General features: G+C 35.8%; 1 protein-coding gene across 1 annotated transcript in view; it reads right to left on the reverse strand.

Moving 5' to 3' along the window:
- Positions 1 to 1,682: 1,682 nt before the first annotated feature.
- FGF10 (fibroblast growth factor 10) overlaps positions 1,683 to 19,854 on the reverse strand; it is a 117,169-nt gene continuing 98,997 nt past the window's right edge. The window contains exons 2-3 of the mRNA XM_036741843.1: positions 10,106 to 10,209; positions 1,683 to 1,880 (exon numbers count right to left, since the gene is read on the reverse strand). Coding sequence (XP_036597738.1) covers positions 1,683 to 1,880; positions 10,106 to 10,209 — 302 coding nt within the window. The remainder of the gene's footprint in view (positions 1,881 to 10,105; positions 10,210 to 19,854) is intronic.

The raw sequence follows: 19,854 nt of genomic DNA on the forward strand, positions 1-19,854 counted from the left end.
ACAAAACACCAGCCTTTCTAGAGGTTAAACTTTAGTAAAAAGCCACATTTACTGAGTCTCTCCTTTGTACCAAAATACAGTTTCCAAACAATAAAAATAAACAGACTTTTTCACAACAAGAAATATGGAGATAAAACTGCAGCATCAATATAATCTCAGTTATCACTTAAAAGTATTTAAAACAAATAATATTATACTACATTTTTTTCACTACAGACACTGCAAAGAAGGCTTATGTATTTATTTAGTGGAATACAATGTGAAGACTGGTACACTCTGATGTACTGTTCTCTATTTACCTGCTCTAACAAAATGAATTTCCATATGGTTATATTAAGGAGCTTTCCAGAGCTCTTTAAATTTACAGAAAAGAAGATTAAAAAAAAGACTAGATCATACAGCTTGAACAGATTTCAGTATATGATTACACATATACCAGGATAGATTTACTCAGTCTAATTCATGGGAAGAGTTGTACTTTATAACAAATGCCTCAAAAGCTCCCTTAGGGGAGATTGATGCTGATAGAGTCACAAATGGGTCTTATACATCCAGACAGGCTTTTCATTGTTTGTTGCTGTGATACGTGTCAATGAGTCACTAGTAAGTATGTGGGCCAAGCAATTTTATGTGTTTTTTTAAATAATTAGATCTAACTTCTTTCTTTGAATGGGAACCCCCAAGCTGATGCAACAGGAGTCAGAAATGCCTTACCAATAACAGAATTTGGCCATTTGTGCTCATTTTATCATGGATATGATATACCGGGGTCAATGTATTCAGGGACTGGCAGATACCTCACACTGACCACATACCCCAGCCCTTCTCAGATACATTGTTTGTTAGCGCTTATTAAATAAGTGCAATGTCAGCCAAAGGAAGGCAGATTTGAGACAATATCTGCTCCCCCAGCTTGGTCTGACAGCCACATTCACTTCCCATTTTCCAAATGTTTGCCAAGTATTAAAACTATTACTTCATGAACATGATTGTGATATGCTGAAAGAAAAAAGAGACCAGAAGGCAGCTGCTGAGGAAAATATTTCAAACCCCAAAAGATATTTAACATCCTATTAAATAAATAACTTAGAAAGAAATAGAAAAGATGAAGGCAGAATGCACAAGCATACCATACTATTCGTTTTGTTAGAACAGTTTTGCACTAATGTGTTTATATTTCTTAATCCTATCCATTCTTCCACGTTGCCACACCAAAAAACTCTTTTGGTTGTGCATTATGACCCAAGTGCTTCCAGTAAATGCTTGCGTGTCTAACTGCTCATTGGATCATCAGGCTTGAATGAGCATTGAAAGTCTTTGATATGAGTTAGTATTCCATAAATAACTTTCCCCAAAGATCATTCATCTGATTGTCTCATGTCCTCCAAGTTCTATCACAGAAATAAAAAACAAAACAAAACAAAAAAACAGCCATGTTGTTCACTCTGGGAAGAGCACCCATCCCATTTGATCCAGTCTACATCTTCATTTTAAGATATGACACAGAACTAATTTAAATGATTTCTTTTGCCAGCAGTGAGTACAAAACCTTCAAAGGCTCCCTCTCTCAAACAAGCGGAGGTCTGCAACGTCTTTGCTTTTCAAGCCTACTCTTCTCGAGGATTACCAGATATTTTCGACAAGAGAGCTTTTGATTCCACTTGCATCAAGAAATGCTTCATCTATGAATGTACTACCATGGGAAGAAAGTGAGCAGAGGTGTTTTTCCTTCTTGTTTTCTGTCCTCTCCTTGGAGCTCCTTTTCCATTCAGTGCCACATACATCTGTCTCCCATTGTGCTGCCAGTTAAAAGATGCATAGGTGTTGTATCCATTTTCCTCTATCCTTTCCTTCAGCTTGCAATCATTGTTGAATTCTCTCTGCAAAAGAAAACCAAAATGCAATCTTTAAACAGAATTGGAATTTTTCTTTCATCATAAAATCAATACTGTCAAGAAAATTCTGTTTTGGAGGGTATTTTTTGTTATTGTCATTTGTATACCAGTTGTGCATAAGAAATGTTAACCAAAAATGTACAGTAAACCTCATTAAAAAGCAACTCTGAAGCTTGAAAGTATAAGATTTATTTTCATATAGCTATATAACCATAAAATGGGGCTTCTTTTTTTGGGGGGGGGTCAAAAAATAAAGAATGTCATTTTCATCTTTCTCTCACAGTAGGAGTCATGTGCCCCAGGAGAAGAGGGAGCTGGCAATGGGGCAAAATGTGGATTTGGAAAATAGTAAAACCTTATTTGCAAGGTCATACTAAATTTTGAAAATATCGATGAATAAAGAATAAACAGACAATGAATTCTGACAAGAAAGGAGAGCTAAAGAGTGTTATGCTACTTTATGTATTTAATTTCATCATTTAAATATACATCTTTCTACTCCTTCTAATCATTTCTGTATACCTCTCACCATAAGGGCTATTCCAACCCTTCTATGTTCAATCCTTCTATGGTACCCAATCCCCCCCCCCCACAGATGAGGATGTCACCTCATGTTCCATCCCCCAATTCTCTCTTTTTTCTCATCTCATATTCTCCTAACCATCCCCCACTATGTTCTTCACCTCAGTTTCTGATGAAGAGGTTACCCTTCTCCTTGTTAAAGTTAACTCAAACACATACTCTTCCCATTCCCTCCTTTCTTCTTTGGCAGATTGCCTCCATAAACATCCTCTCATCCCCCACTGCTAATCTTTAGTTTCCTCCCTATCTACTGGGTCCTTCCCTGGTGCCTACAAACATGCCTAATCCTCAAAAAACCCTCATTAGATCCTACTATCCCCTTAGCTATCAGTCCTATCTCTCTCTTCCCTTTCTCAGATAAACATTTTAAAAAAATCTCTCTACATTCCACCCTTTCACATTCTTTCCTCTCACTTTCTTCTAACCCTTTTGCAATCTAGCTTCTGACCTCATCATCCAACTGAATCACTCTCTCCAAAGTACTAATGATCTCTTAATTTAATGTCACTTAATCACTTCTCATCCTTTCCCCCTCTCTGTAGCATTCCAAATTCTTTGACCACCTTTTCTTGGATATCATTCTCTCTTCTCTCTGGGTTTTCATGACATTTTTCTCCGTTGGTTCTCCTCATAACTTTCTAAATGATCCATCTCAGTCTCCTTTGTTGGATCTTTATCTATGTCACATCCTCTTACTGTGGATATCACCCCAGGTTCTGCCTTAGGTCTTCTTTTTTTTCTTTCTCATTTGGTGATCTCAACAGCTCCTATAGATTTGATCATTTGTATGCAGATGACTTGTAGATCTATAAGTCTAGCTTCAATCTGTCCTTCAACTTTGCATCAACAACTGCCTCTTGAATATTTTAAACTGAATAGTACATAACCATCTTGAACTCAACATGTCTGAAACCAGAAATCATCATCTTTTCTGCCAAACCTATGCTTGTTCTGAATTTACCTTTTACTGTGGCACCTTCCTTTCAGTCACCCAAGTACACAACTTCATTGTCATACTTGATTCCCATTCTTACTCCAATCTCTTATTTCATTCCCTACAACATCTCTTGTATGTATCCCTTCTCTCCCTCTGTTGCTGCTTCCACCCCAGGGCATTCAATCTCAAACTATTACAGTACAGTAAACTATTACAGCCTTTTAGTCAATCTCAGTGCCTTAAGTCTCTCTAGTCCATTCTTCACTCAGTTGGCAAAATGGTTTTCTGAAAGAGCAGACCTGAATATTTCACTCCATTACTTAATAAATTCCAGTGATGCCTTATTACTGCTTGAGTCTAAAAGCTTCTGTTTGACAATAAAGTGCTTCCCAAATGGCCGTTTCCTATCTTTCCAGTTTTCTTACACATTATTTGCCTCTACATCTCTCTGACTTCGCCATACTGGCTCACTTGTGAAAGACAATATTTCATTGCCTGTCTCCATGTCTTTGTTCCAACTGTCTCTCTTATGCCTGTAATAGTATTCCTCTCTATTTCTGGCTCTTAGAATTGCTAGTGATTGGATAAGAGTAATCATAAGAAAAAACACTTTACAGCACTTTGTTTTGCAATGTGCTTTACATATGTTATCTCATTTGATCCTCATAACAATCTTGGGAAGTATTTATTGTTTTCATTTTACAGATTAGGATATAGAAGGTGATAAAGTTTAAGTGATTTTGCCAGGGGCACACAGTAAGTAAGTGCATTTGAACTTCTTGACTCAAAGTCCAGCATACTATCTACTACACTACTCTTCCATCTAGTTGCCTATACATATGCAGTTTATTTGAATATGGTGAGAGACCAGGAACTAAAAGGTAATAGACACCCTTGACAATCCAAAGCTTTTAGAACCATTCACAGCGTAATGTTTTTAAATGTATAAAATAAAATATATAGGATTACAAAGCAAACCAATTGTTTTGAAATATTTAAAAAATAACGATTTTCTGGACCCCCTGAAATCTATCCATGGATGAGTGGACTCCAGTTAAGAAGCCCTGATTTCACCCACAGAGAATATAAAAAGCTAGCAGGCTACCTAGGCTAGGTGAGAAACTAGCAAAACTTCTTACTCCCTGCTTTCCTCCTTTTCCATCCCGTACTTGTACTCACCAATCTGCATTTATGGTCAATTTGGAATGCTGTGATGTTGACTATGTTCTCTATCTAGTTACCATAAGTGGCCCAATGCTGATACAATTCTGGTCCCACAATTCAGACCTCTCACCATTTAAATATCTGTTTCTGTATGTTAGAGCATTTTTTGAGAATCATCAAAACAGAATCACAAAAAAAGATTTTGGAACTGGTTGAATTATTAGATCAAAAGAATGGTTATTATTCATTCATGGTCACTTGGAAGGTGGTCTCTAATAAGTGTATTAAGGATCAATCTGTACTTCTCTGCATATCATTTAACGTTTTCATCAAAAATATTGAAATAAATGATATGCTTATCAAATTTGTAGATGATACAAGACAAGGAGGAATAGATGTAATGTTAGATAGAAGCCAGGGTCAAGATATAAAATATCTCAGAAAGCAAAAAAAGGTTGGATCAAATCTAATAAGATGAAATTAAAAGAGATTGCAGTACTTCTTAAAGTATAGTCTGGGTGCCCTGGGAGTCCCAGAGATTCTTTCAGGCAATCAGTGAGGTCAAAACTATTTTCGTAAGAATAATAAAATATTTTAATTTCTAATACAGTAACAAGTTATTGGTGGGGGTTCCTCAATAATTTTTAACCTCATAAAGGGTTCCTGAGGCCAAAAAAGCTGAGAACTGTTGATGTACAATCTTATATTTTGGTTATCAAAATCAACTTCAAATGTAAGGAGATAGAGGAGACATCACTAGATAGCTCCATGTCTAAAAAAACACCTGAGGGTGTTAGTGAAATATAAACATAATGTGAATTAATAAATTGCTGTGGCAGTTACTAATGCTAATTTAACCTTGTGCTGCATTAAGAAAAGCAGTGTTAGGACCAGGGAGGGGTTATTTCACCATACTACACCCTAGAATATTTGGACACTATATTTTAGTAAGGTCACTAATAAGCTATAAAGGATATAGAGCTAGGCGTGGTAGCACATTTATATAATCCCTGATACTGAGGAGGCCAAGCCTGTGAATTACTTGAACTTAGGAATTCTGAGTTTCAATAGGACTAAGCCAATTGGGTGTCCTCACTGTTTGGCATGAATAGATGCTAAGTTCCTGAGAGCAGTGTGCCACCAGGCTATCTTAAGAAGGTTCAGAAAATGAGCAAGTCAAAGCTTCTGTGCTAATCAGATAGTGTTCATGAGTGGCCACTGTACTTCCAGCCTAGGAAAGATAATGGGCGATCCAGCCTCAAAACAAAACAAAGAACACTGCCACACTGCCCCGCCTCCCCCGCAAACAACAATAAATATATGATAGGACAACTAGGATAATAAAAGGCTTCATGCTGCATTTTTGGTATGGAGAAATGGAGACTTACACAGTCAGTAATGGCTTTCAAAACATTTTAAGAGTAGTAATACGGAAGAAGGGCTAAATTTATTTTGCTTGATCCAGAAGGCAAAACTGGGAATAGAAATTTCACAGAGGCAATTCTTTGTTTAATATAAGGATAAAGACTTGGGTTCCCATAGAGGACAGCAGGTTCTTACAACTAGAAACATTCAAGCCAAGTCTGGATGACCATGTATGTCATGTATGATGTTGAAAAGATTCTATTTGGGTAGCAATTAGACTAACTGGCTTCAGAATTTCCCTTTAAATTCAAATTTTGTTAAAATATGGCAAAAATATATAAACATAGATATAGATATGGAATCCAAGATAATTTCCCCAAATTACTGAATATATAACATATGTGTATGTGGGTATATATATTAGGAAAATTGGCATTAAAGAAAACTGGCATAAATACCAAGGACATTATTATAACTTTTGTTAAATTAAAAAGATTGCTAAAAAGTAGTACAGCAACTTGTCAACTGAGTTTTGAAAGTATATGCATTGTTCCACATGCATAGTCCTTTAACTTTACCAAAAAAAAAGGATTGTGAGGTACATTTCCACAACTTTTCCCTGGAGTTAAGATTAATCATAAAATTACATAACATCTAAAGGTTTATTTGTTTGATTTTTTCATTTGTGTTGTTGTTGGTATTGTATATATTTTCATTTAATTTGCTTAAAGTCCACTCAAAACCAAAAGAAAACAAACATCTATCCTTTGCGTGAGAAGATGATACTTTCATCCAATCCACGGCAGTGGAGGTAGGTAATTTGAGTTGGGGGATGGGGGTATTTTCACCTGTTTGGGGGATGTAAGTCGGCCACATTGTCTCATCTGTTCTCCTTGGTATTTAATAGTATATATTAATATAATGGCTATCTAAAATTCATAGAATCATCAATGTAGAGTTGAAGGAGACATTAGGAGTCATTTGGTCTGATCTTTTCATTTTATACATGAGGAAACTGAAGATGAGGAAACTTAGCTTTCTCACAGACATCAAGGTAGGAAGTGGAAGAGCTGAGATTTTAACCCAGGACCTCCAATTTCAAATCCAGCACTCCTTCCTATTGCACCATGACTGCCTGGATAAGGATAATTTTTATTTGGGGGGGGGGCATGAGGACAGTGGCAAGGGGTAGTGACCAGGCTTACTAATCTAAATGGGAATAGGACCAAGTTGAATATGTATAGGTAACATGAAACAATTAATAGAGATGAGAGTAAGAAAAAGAGACTAAAGAATATTAGATACAGACCTAATACCAAGTAGGATAATAATGAGGAGTGAGATATATTTCTATGCTACAGTGCTTTTAAGAATTCTCAGCTTCTTATTTAAACAAAATTATTTCATTTATTCGTTGTTATTACCCAGTAAAGACTAATGCTTTCTTACTCAATAGTGTAAGCTAGTATAACAATTTAACTTGAAATCACAAGTCACTATTAATGGATTAGCTGATCTAAATTTATTTGCAGAAGTGGGAGAAAAGCTGGGAAGAGGAAGAAAGAATTGTTCCAGGCAGTAAAATATTTCTTCCACCCAAATAGTATTTTCATTGATCATTATCACAAATCTAGAGAATGCCTGACTTTACATTACTTACTCCTATTTCTTGGGTATGTGAATCTACTAGATAACAGAGTTCTCCTATATTGAACCGGCTACAGGAATTCAGCCTCACCCTGAACAACAAATTGAATTAAAATTCTTCAAAAAAAAGAATTTCTATTGTCTTCTGCAAGATATGAAATTACACTCAATCTAAATCTGATATATATATATATATATACACACACATATACACACACACATATACACATCACATACACATGTATACATATATACACATACATTACATGTTTATACATATACATGTATATATACATACATACATGCATGCATGCATACATACACACACCAAGAAAACCCCAAATGCAGCCATGAAGAAGTGGACACAACTGAACAACATCAACAATAACTATACGTGTGTGTGCGTATTAAATATATTTGTATATCTATGTAAAATGTGTATGTGCGTATGCATACATATACATTTATGTGTATATTTATATTTTTTAAACGTTCAAATTTTATTCCACAGAGTCCCTACTTTTATTTCAAGTCATAGGCATCATTCTATAGCCAGGATATACTCAAGTTAATATAAGTCCAATTTAGATATGCCTTGTACCTATTCCTTATGTTTAGAACCTAGAGTCGCAATTAGATTGCCCTTTTCAATGTCCACAAATCCAACTAGTATTCCCTGGTTTAGCTTTGGGGCCAGTAAAATGGAATATACCCCCACCCAGTTCCCCTCTAATCTGAAACTCTGATTATCCATTATTCTACTGGCAACTATTAGCGTTTGACTCGTAATTTAACTTGTTTCTTGTCTTCAAAAATAATTGAACACTTGATTTTCTTTTATTTGCAGAATAAAGAGCAAATTATTCTCTCTAGTTTATTGTAATTGATAATAATAGTAATAATAATGATAATGACCTGTATAATAAAGCCTTATGATCTGCAAAGAATTTAATATGTATAACCTCAGTTGATCATCACCACAACCATGGGAGATAAGATATTACAGTTATTATCTCTATTTTACAGATGAGGAAACTGAGACTCAACCAAGTGATTTATCAGGTCTACCTCTCATTGCTTCTCTATATGAGCCTCTCCCTAAAGATTCTCGCCTGTACACTGTGTTCATTCCTTTCCTGGATACTTATGTTTTTTCCTTCCATTCCATTCTCTTTTTCTTACATATCCCCTTTCTAAAATTTATCCATCTTCTATTGCCTAGATTTAGTTCCAAGACTTTCTTGAAACCTTCTTAATTGTTACAATTTATAGTGAACTACAATTGTACCTACAGTTACAATTGAAACTTAATTATTTCATGTATAACAGTTTTGTCTCCTGACTCAGAACCTGAACTTCCTGTACATTTTAGGGGAAAAATGGTATTGTGGAAAAAACATTGAGTTGAAAGATATAGCTCCAAATTCCACACCTAACACTTACTAACTCTGTGACCACAAGAAATTCATTTAACCTGAGCCATAGTTCCCCCTTTTGTAAAATGAAAATTGTAATAAACGGTCTACTTCTCAAAGTTGTTGTCAAGATCAAATGAAATAATGCATGTAGAGTGCTTTGTAAATCTTAAGATGCTATATAAAGTCTTTAAAAATTGATATTATTATTATTTATCCTCTAAACTAACTGGCATGTAGTAGGTGGTCAATACATACTTGTTGGTATACGTAATATTACACACACACATATTACATGTACCCTATATGTATGAAAGCTATCATTGAACAAATTCACGTATTCACTATATCTATGTGTATACACATGCACTCACATATTCCAAATATATTATTAGAGAATAATCAAAAACTGCACAGTTTTTAATGCTGGGTCACACTTCACTTGTGATGATCTTCATCCAGCAATTTAAATAAGACTAATTTAGAGCCACTACTGCAAGGTAGAAAATGTATATATACAAGTGAAAATCCAACACATGATCATTCACAGAGAGGCACTAGTGATTGTTTCTGAGGGCCTAAAATGACAAATGGTACAACTGATTAGAAAAAAAAATGGTCTCATTAAATAATGATTATGCTAATCCTTTTCCTCACTAAAAGTAAAGAAGGATTTATAGGGGTATTCAGAGGACACAAGAAACCCATAGGCTAGATTATACTGTTAGCCATGATACTCGCATGCAATCTGTGTTTAAAATCGACCAAAACAAACTGGCTTGCTTTGGTAATGATTCCCTTCCAACTTGAGTATTGCTCTCAAGACAACCTGATTGGAAGTTCCTCTTAGAGGTCTCACCAGTTACCATGCCAGAATATTTACTGATGATCAGTAGCAGGCAAACAGATAAACAACATGGGGTTTGTCTGGTCAGAACCACTGGTTGGCCAGCACTTGAAGTTTGGGAGAATTATTGGGAGAACTATTTTTAAGTAATCTAATAATAACAGAACTATTTACAGAGGATGGATGAGATTAAATCCTGAAATGATGGTAATGACTTACTAAAGTCAATTTTGAAAACAAAAAGCATACTTACTGAACCATAGAGTTTTCCTTTCTTATTCATGGCTAAATAATAGTTGCTGTTAATGGCTTTGACTGCTACAACTCCTATTTCCACTGATGTTATCTCCAGGATACCTAAAATTTCAGAAAAAAAAGAAATGGGAAAGGGTCAATTTTCGAGCACCCCATCAAAAGAGAAGAAATTCTTAAGGGACCCAGCACCATATATTTTTATTTGCCAACGAGAGAGCATGTGTGTTTTCTGTTGCTGAGAACAAAGAATATGAAGGCCTTCAAAATGCAGAAAAAAAATCAAGTAAAAATACAAATGACCAGCAAGTTCTAGTAGCATTCCTTTCCATTCTCCTGTGAGTACTGATGGAGAAACATTGTTTTAATTAAAATGCTTCCTTTGCTAACTCTGCATTTTCAACTCCATAAATATTAAAACAACTCTACTCATCTTAGCCTAGATTTCACTCAAATTTATCAGAACACACATCTGAACTACAGCATTAAATTAAATCTATAACATATGTCAATAATATGTCAGTCAGACTTACCTCAATCTGCAAAAACAGTGGTAAACTATTTCTTCCTTGTAGGACATTTTAGATAAACTAAATCTCTCGGCTATATTTAGCTGATAAATTCATTTTTGGCAAGGGTGTTGACATTCTGGGATATAGAAGACTATTCCCTACATCTACATTAGCTTTGTCTTTCCAATGTCAAGAAGGCTATACCGTGTGAGGGAGGGGGAGAGTCAACATTTTCCTCCAAGAAAAGAAACTTTTTGGGAATGGAAAACTCATGGTATTAGTAGAGAGTACAATTTGTTATCTATATTTTACAGGGACAGAACTGACATAATCAGAAAGTGGGAAGCACTATGAGCTAGTTTTATAGCTGATTATTTGAAATCTGTGAAACAAATTAGAAATTTTTGTGCAACTCTCTTTGGAAATGGGTCCTTATCACCTCCATCCACTTACATTCTTGGGCTGATACACATCAAGGACACCAGTACTTAGTGTTATAACCATCTAGGGAGATAGCTAAAGTCTATCCTTGTCACTTGGAAATTTAAATGTGCAGATCTGGAGGCAGCACTTTTTCAAATAAGCTTTGGGATTCTTTCTCAGAATTGTGACTGAGTATTTGGGGTAGCAATCTTCTGAGCAAATACAAAATGCAATATATTATTAAAGTCTTACAACTATAGCCTAAAGGTGATTATAAAAGAAAGTGCTCCTTTTTTCCCCTTAATCATGAGGTGGGACTATGGCTCTTAAATGAAATGTGATGCCATATGTCTGCACCGCAGATTTTGTCCTTCCCGCCTAGAAGCGTAATAATCATTTGCCCTTGTGACATCTGGTAAAGAAGTTTCCTCCCATTTTTCAGCTGCCAACCTGTGGTCGTGGAGTGTTTGGATACATTGCTTCTAGGTTGACATAATTAAGCCGTGGCTACAAAAGTGTACAGAGGCCAACAGCCACAGATTTACTATAGCAAGCAACCAGATGCACTTCTGGTCACCCATCATGATACAAGCCAGTTTAATCTATTTATTCTGTTGGGAAAACAGAAAAGCATGGACTTGATTGACTGGTCTTGGAACCTGCAGAATCAATCATATCACAGGTATAATAATAATAATGATGATGATGATGATGATGACAACAATAACTAGCATTTACACAGCACATTTTTAAGATTTATAAAATATTTTATATCCGTTATCTCATTTGATTCACACAACAACTCTAGGAACCAAGTGCTATTATTATCCCCATTTTTATGATGAGGAAACTGAGGTAGACAGTGGTTAAGAGACTTGCTCAGGATCATAAAGCTAATAAGTGTATGAGGTAGGATTTGAACTTGGGTATTTTTGATTCACAAGTCCAGCAATCTATCCACTGTAACACAAGCTGACCATTAAATGGGAATGTAAATGAACTGATTTCATTTAAATTTCAAACTCTCAATATTCCACTGTCTCTCACTATATACCTACTGTGATGCCTCACTGTACTGTAAAGGTGATGCTGGATTCTTGAAAGCTATGCAAATAGAACACAAACTATGGCAGATCTTACCAGGCTGAAAAAGCTTTGGGCATGGGCCTAGCCAAATTTGGAGACATATCACCGGTTCAGTCAAGGGACCATGTATATTGTAGACCCAGATGCTAACAAGACCATCTACTAACATGCAGATGGGTTATAATCTGCATCAGTGGATGGAAAACCCTTACTAATAAAATCAGATTTCCTTTAAGTACTGAAATTACAAATCAGACCTTGTAATTACAGAATCACACCCATGGAATCTCAGCATAATGGGGATCACAGAGCAGAGGCAGTTTAGTTCCATATTTATGTTGACTGTCATTCTTGCCAGCTCTATTGGTGAAAGAGGTATGTGGATTTGGACATTTTGAGGGTTTGGTAAATCAGAGTACAGCTATGGCAGTTCAACAAGCGTTCTGTCTCACAAGATGAAAACCAAAAGGTAATGAGAGCACCAATCTGGAAATACTTTCTCTACTCCCAGACCCTGCGACTATATCCCAGATGGGCCTTTCCCCTTCTCTTCTGTCCCCTCCTATGTGGAAGCCTCATCCTGCCTTGTACTTTCTCCCTCCTGTGCCCATACTACCATCTTTGCTCCCAAATCACAGGGCCCCGGGATTTCAAAGACCAATGGTGTCCTGGGGACAACTCTTTCCTAGTCACTTGACACCAGGTACAACAATTACTAGTTATAGCTTTCCTATTTTTTCCTTCATTCAGTCAGACCCCAAAGTACAAAATGCAAGTGATGCCTACAGACACTAACTATACTGAGAGTTTGGCCCTGAATAGAAGAAAAGTCTGAAATTATTCACCAAGTTAACTAAGTTCGTTTACTATCATAAAAGTATAACTCATGGCAAGGCCTCTCAGTCTCTCAGAGAGCTCTGAGGTAATCTCATCCAAGTAGAGCTCCATAAATCTACAAAATTCAAAAACATTCTCAGTAAATCAGAAATGCACAAGGAATAGGTATGTGTTCAAGTATACTGTACTTCAATAGATATATTCCAGAAAGCTGTGCCTCAGGGCAATTTTTATTTATAGGATCTCCTTAAAGAATCCTTTTAGAAGGCAAATTGTCACCCCCTGACATTCTGTTTTTCAAATTTGGATTTTTAAACATGTCATGTGTGTGTGTTTTTAATAGGACAAATTTACAGGGTGGTTATTTTATTAACTGATCCCCCTTCTCTTTCTATGTTCTCTCTTAGTGATCTCATCATTTCTTCAGTTCTTATGGGTTCAACTATTACCCATGCAAATAATTCCCATATATACATACATTTATACATATATATACATCCATACACACACTTTATATTCATATGTGTAATTATGTATACATAGACATACACTATATTATAGATATAAGTACATACACACGCCCCCAACTCCATAGACATATATATGTGTGTGTGTGTGTGTGTGTGTGTGTGTATGTATCCTAAACTTCAGTTTCATCTCATCTACTACCTATTTGACATTTCAAACAGTTCCTCCAATAGTATGTTAACTTAACATGTCTAAAACAGATCCAAATTCTCGTCTCCTTAAATTCCCCTAACAGAAATATGTTGAAGGTGGTATTATTCCTCTAGTCCTCTGGGTTCGCAAGCTCAGATTCATCCTTGACTCTTCTTTTTTTGACACATCACATATCCAAACCGTTGCCAAGTCTTATTTATTCTATCTCTGCACATCCTCACATCTGTCCTCTTCTCTCTACTTACCCTACAATTACCTAGGTGAAGCCTTCACCTGGTCTATGGCAACAACTTTCTCATTGGTCCTCTGCCTCAAATCCCCCTCAAATCCACATCTGCTAAACTGATATTTTGAAAGCAATGGTGTGACCACATTACTCCCTCTGCTCTCTGCTCAAGAAGTTCTAGCGACTCTTCTCTATTTCTAAGATAAAATACAAACTTCTCTGTCTGACTTTTAAAGCATTCACAATCTGGCTCCAGATTACCTTTCTAGATTTACTGCATGCAACTTCTTCTCATGGACTCAATGTTGTGGTCAAGCTGGCCTGCTTGCTATTGTCTATATACAACATACACAATGCATAGAGTGCTGGGCCTGGAGTCAGGAAGACTCATCTTTGTGAGTTCAAATCTGGCCTCAGACAGCTGCTAGCTGTGTGATACTAGGAAAGTCGCTTAACTCTGTTTTTCTCAGTTCCACACCTATAAAATGAGCTGGAGAAGGAGATGGCAAACCACTCCAGCATTTTTGCAAAGAAAATCCCAAATAGAGTCACAAAGAGTTGGACATACCTGAAAATCACTGAACAACAACATGCACAACATACACAGCATTAACTTTCCTGCTTTGTGTCTTTCCACATTCCTGAAATATTCTCTTTTTATCTCTGACTCACAAAATTCTTAATTTCCTTCAAACCGCAACTCAAATATTACTTCCCATAGGAAGTCTGTCCTGACTAAATTTTGCATTTACTTTAATGTGTTTACATTATGAATGTTAGTTCCTTGAGAGCAGGGGCTGTTTGATTTTATCTTTTTATCACCAACTCCTAGCTTAATGTTCTGTACATAGCTGTTGTCCATCACTGGTTTTCTTGAATAGGATCAATGACATCACAGGTTATGTCTTGACTTGTAGGGGAATTGGACTTAAGTGAGGCAGAGTTACACAAAATCATCAGGCTCACTCTCTCTTCCTGCGTCATCTAAGTCCAGTGGTAGGACAAAAGGCAAGATGACTGGCAATGGCATGGGATTCAGTGGATGATCTTGGTGTTGTTGATGCCTGACCAAGGTCTAAATGCTCCACAGTGCCTTCTTCAGGCACCTTCATGGCCACTGGGACAAATTGTTCTCATTTGCCCATTCTGCTAGGAAAATATTTTCCCATGCTTGGAGCAGACATCCCCTGAATCATTGACAAGCTTAAGGTCGGCTCCCCTTAACCTTATTTAGCCCATCTGCCAAGATAGTTTTCCCAGGATGTGGCTTCTGTACATGCTACAGCTTCTTGGGGGTCACAGGTAAGAGTTGGGTGGCAGGTGGAGGCCAAAGATGGATGAGCAGCTCTGAGAAGGGTTCAACAAGCCTTCACACCAGAGGTGCTTGTCTGCCCTGAACACTCCATTACACTCCCTGTTGCACTGAACTGAATTTGTTATTCTATTACAGAATTTGGGGCAAATGTCTATTTCCTTTTACCCTGAATGAAAATCAGCAAACTTAAGTTTAGCCAGATCTTTAAAGAAAGTGACATTATATAATGTTCACATTAGCTTTCTGTCAAGTATTTCAGATGATAATTCACAGATATGTTCTTGTTAATTAGATTATAAACTCATTACACAGAAACAAGATGAGAAAGGGGGCCTCTAAGCACTTATAAAATTCACTCTACCCACTGTACCAACTAACTGCCCATTGACTAGGGAATTCCACCTAAACAAAATTGTGACACAGGAATGTAATGGAATACTATTATGATGTAAACATGATGAATACAACAAATACAAATAACCACAGGAAAAATTATTTGAATTTATGCAGAATAAAATTTTAAAAACTGTTAAAAATAATCTATACATTGGCAATTATATATACATGTATCTATCTATATACATATACATGACAGAGAGAGAGAGAGAACAAAATCAACACAAAACAATTTTGTATCATCATATTGACCAAGGTTAGCCCTAAAAAAAAGTGTTGAAAAATGCACATTCCTATTTGCAGAGGTAGAGGACTCTAGATATAGAATATTGTGTGTATTATCAGACATGATTGGTTTTCCTCAACTTTTTTCATGATCTTTTTTGTTTAGTCTTTGTGAGAAGGGATGTGTCATTGAAGTGGCGGGAAGTGTGATATATTCAAAACTAAAAGTGACATAAAGCCAAAAGATATAAATGAAAATCAAATTTAAAAACACTGAGAAATTTAAAATGACACCCCCCCCCACAACAAAAAAGTAGGTCAGACCAATTGGCGCAAATACTCTTTTCCTTCAGTCCTACTGTTCTTATGATTAGAACAGAAATGGAATACACGAATAGAATCGATTTCCTCATTTGCCGAGTTCCTAAGGGATACTCCCATATGCCATGATGTAATGTATAGGATTATTACAAACAAAGCATAGCCTTAGAGTAATTATATCAGGTTTTATTTAGTTAATTTCTGCTCAGATGCCTTTTCAGTCACTGATCCCTTGGCACTAAATATAGGGATCACATCTTTCTAAATCTGGTATTTGTAACCCCTTCCATGAAGGTCATCAAATCTTTTTTTACCCTGAACCTAGAGTATTAACACAAGGCTGGTCAGAACTTCTTGAGTGGCCATTTTTTGTCTGATGACACTACTACCTCTTTTCTTCCATTTCAAGGTGTATCACATAAAGATGCTAAACACAGGCTAGCTAGAATCCCCATCCTGTAGGAGATACTAAATGTAGCTCGAACCACCTTCCTGTGGGGGAGGTTGACTCCAAGATGGAAAGTAAAAAGGATTTGTGGCTTTCATTATGGACGTGTGTAAAATATTCTTTGAAAGCCTAAGGCTGCTTCATGTAATTTTTCTTGTTTAGGGTAAGTTAGAACAGGGGAAGAGACCTAGTGAAGAGAAGAAAAAAGTAAGTTTTTGATAAATATGAATACACCTGGTGGAGGGTAGAGGTTATGGTAAGGAAAAGTGATTTGCAAAAATTGAATACTATAGTCTCTTAAAAGACTAGAATTTGTACATAAAAAGTTCCGTTAAATAAATTAAGTCATGGTGTGTGGTGTTCATCAAGGCTAAAACTCAGGAATAATTCATTCATTAGCTGGTATTTTCCAAAAATGTTCATGTGAAATATGAAAGCAGATGTTCATAATGACAAAAACTAGAGAATTTAGAATTAATCACTTGTGTCCTTCCCATTCAGTATTCTGATAAAACACATTTTGGTGTCATATATCTTGATAGTTTTAGGAGGCATGGCAAAATATTTCACAGTCTGAATAATGCAACTCACAAATCCTATGCTTTTTGTTTTGGTGTGTATGAAAGCTGCCAGAATCCCAAACCAATCTATTATATCTCAAGTTTGTAAAACCAAGAGAACTCCTTAGGGTTGTTATCACATTTTCACTGTATACCACAGGAATTATGTGTGACCATTCCAAATAAGAGTATGGGGCTAACTGGCTCCAAATGTGGTTTGGAATTATCATCACTCTCATCTCCATTTGAGTGGTCATGCATACCATAAAAATGACAGCTTTTGACTATGTTAGGTAAATATTGAAGAGATATGAATGTCTTACAAAAGGCTGATCCAATCACCAGCCAAATTAAATGGAAAAATGAAACTTTTCTTCTTTAGAAATGTGAGTCATTTAGATTAATTTGGTACATCAACACTCACAGGGATGGAGAGGAAAAGGAAGTAATCCAGAAGGTACAAAAGAATTTAAAAAAGCATTTCCCTTTTTATGAAGAGGAGGATGATGGATAAACTCCATGGAAGGTCATATATATTTTGTACATACTTAGATTAATATTTTTCAATACTTTGAGCCCTGACATGAATACATAGTTCCATAACTATACACAAAACCGCTTTTTCATTGTGAGCTTGTACATGGGAATAAGAGAGCATTGAACACAGAGTGTTGGGGAGCCATGCATGGGACTAGGATATTAAACATGGCAGGAACCTGAAATAGAAAATTCAGTTGAACTTAGACCAAATTTAAAGCAATTAACCACCACAGAATAGATGAGGTAATTAAGTAAGAATGTCAGTGATAATGACTAACTCATTCCTAATTTTATACATTTGTTAACTATCTTTGGATAAATACAAACAACTGTTAAATTATAAAATGATGCTGCAGAAATCTCATTTTTCTGGAATTGGGAATGAGGTCTTTCAAGAAAGATAATTTATCCAGATAACTAAAACTTCCCTCTTGAAAGACTAAAACATTTTTGGTAGAAATACTTTCAAAATGTATTACCCATTTTTTCTAGTCCTTTTATATAAAATACATGATACAGAATTTAATTTATTTTTAATACCTCAGGGTGATTATTATAAATATAATTATGATGTTGAGCCTAGAGAATGACTATGGCTATTTGCCCCTAAGTTAAGTGGGCTGGAAAATCAGATCACCAAGCTTATTAGAAATAATATGTAAAAGAAAAACAAGTCCTGAGTGGTTTCCTATAAGAGTAAAGGATATGGTTTGTTTTTTTTCATTGCATGGACTTCTATTTTCTATTTTTTCTTCCTAACTTGATGATAGTATCCTTTGATGAAGATGCTAGGTCACACTCCAAATTTCTGACATATGTCATTCTGATTATATTGATTTGAAAATGATTTAGATAAAACTACTCTGAATGAGATAACTAGGGATGTTAATTAATTTAATACATTCTTATATTTTGCTTATACTAGATAGTGTCCATTTGGTAATTTAATATTTGATGACTTAAACTTTAGTATAATATTATATATTATTGGCATGGAAAATTAACACAGCAATTACAATTTCATCTGGTAGTTCATTTGTGTCTTTATAATCTGAATGAATACACAATCCTTTTATGGTTTTCAGCAGATGTTCTAATACTCTTTTCTAGTTACAACTCTATGGACAGCAATAACTGAATTTTAATAATGGCTGCACCCATTATATCACATCTAGGGGAAATGAATGGTAGTTTCAATTATCTAAATCATTTTTGATTAATTATGATCAGAATTATTAATATTAAGCCTTTGGGATGTATCATATAGATCTTACATTGGCTTTCTGATGTGCACAGTTGGTACATTTTCTCAATAGAATTTCCTCCTAAGGAAGTTCCACTATGTAATGTCTATAGCCATTCATTAGTAAAAGATAAACTATATTACAGCAGTATGGCTTGCCATCAAATGTCATATAGAAGTATAGTAAGAAATTCCATAGTGATCCATTTATTTAAACTACAGATGAAATGTGTGGCTTCTTAAAACCCCTGTAAGTGATAAGTAAAAGTATTTACATAAAAAATTAATTCTCAGGGAAGTTAGATGGCACAGTGGATAGACTGCCAGGCCTAGAGTCAAGAAGACCTGAGTTCAAATCCAACCTCAGACACTTACTAGTTACACGACCCCACACAAGTCACTTAACCCTGGTTGCTTCAGTTTCCTCATCACGTGGCATTCTATGCATCAAAGTAGAGAACTAAATGCAAAGGCAGTGTAATCTAACAAAAAAGAAATCACTGGGTTTAGAGTCTGGGGACCTTGGTTTATCCTGGCTTTATGACTTACTACAAGTTACTCAACTTGCTGGGCCTGAGATGTTGGAGTAGATCAGTGATGTCAATCTTAAACAGAAACCGGAACCACACATAAAGATCCCTGAACACCACATACTGACTTAGTTTTAAAATGTAATGTGATCTATGCCTTGTTGTATTTTTATTTATTTTATTAAATATTTCCCAATTAAATTTTAATCTGGTTCTAGTGTTCTTGGGAGTGTGGTGGGCCATAGCCATGTGTTGCCACCTCTGCACTAGATGACCTCTAATGTTTTTTCCAGCTCTAAATCAATGATCCTCTAATCCTCCCGAGCTCTTTATCTATGACCTTATGATCCTATGAATTAAGAAGGCCAATATGGGGTTTGAGATGATAACTGGGTATGATGCCAGGC

The sequence above is a fragment of the Trichosurus vulpecula genome, chromosome 1 (genome assembly GCF_011100635.1).
Source record: "Trichosurus vulpecula isolate mTriVul1 chromosome 1, mTriVul1.pri, whole genome shotgun sequence".
Classification (NCBI taxonomy): domain Eukaryota; kingdom Metazoa; phylum Chordata; class Mammalia; order Diprotodontia; family Phalangeridae; genus Trichosurus; species Trichosurus vulpecula.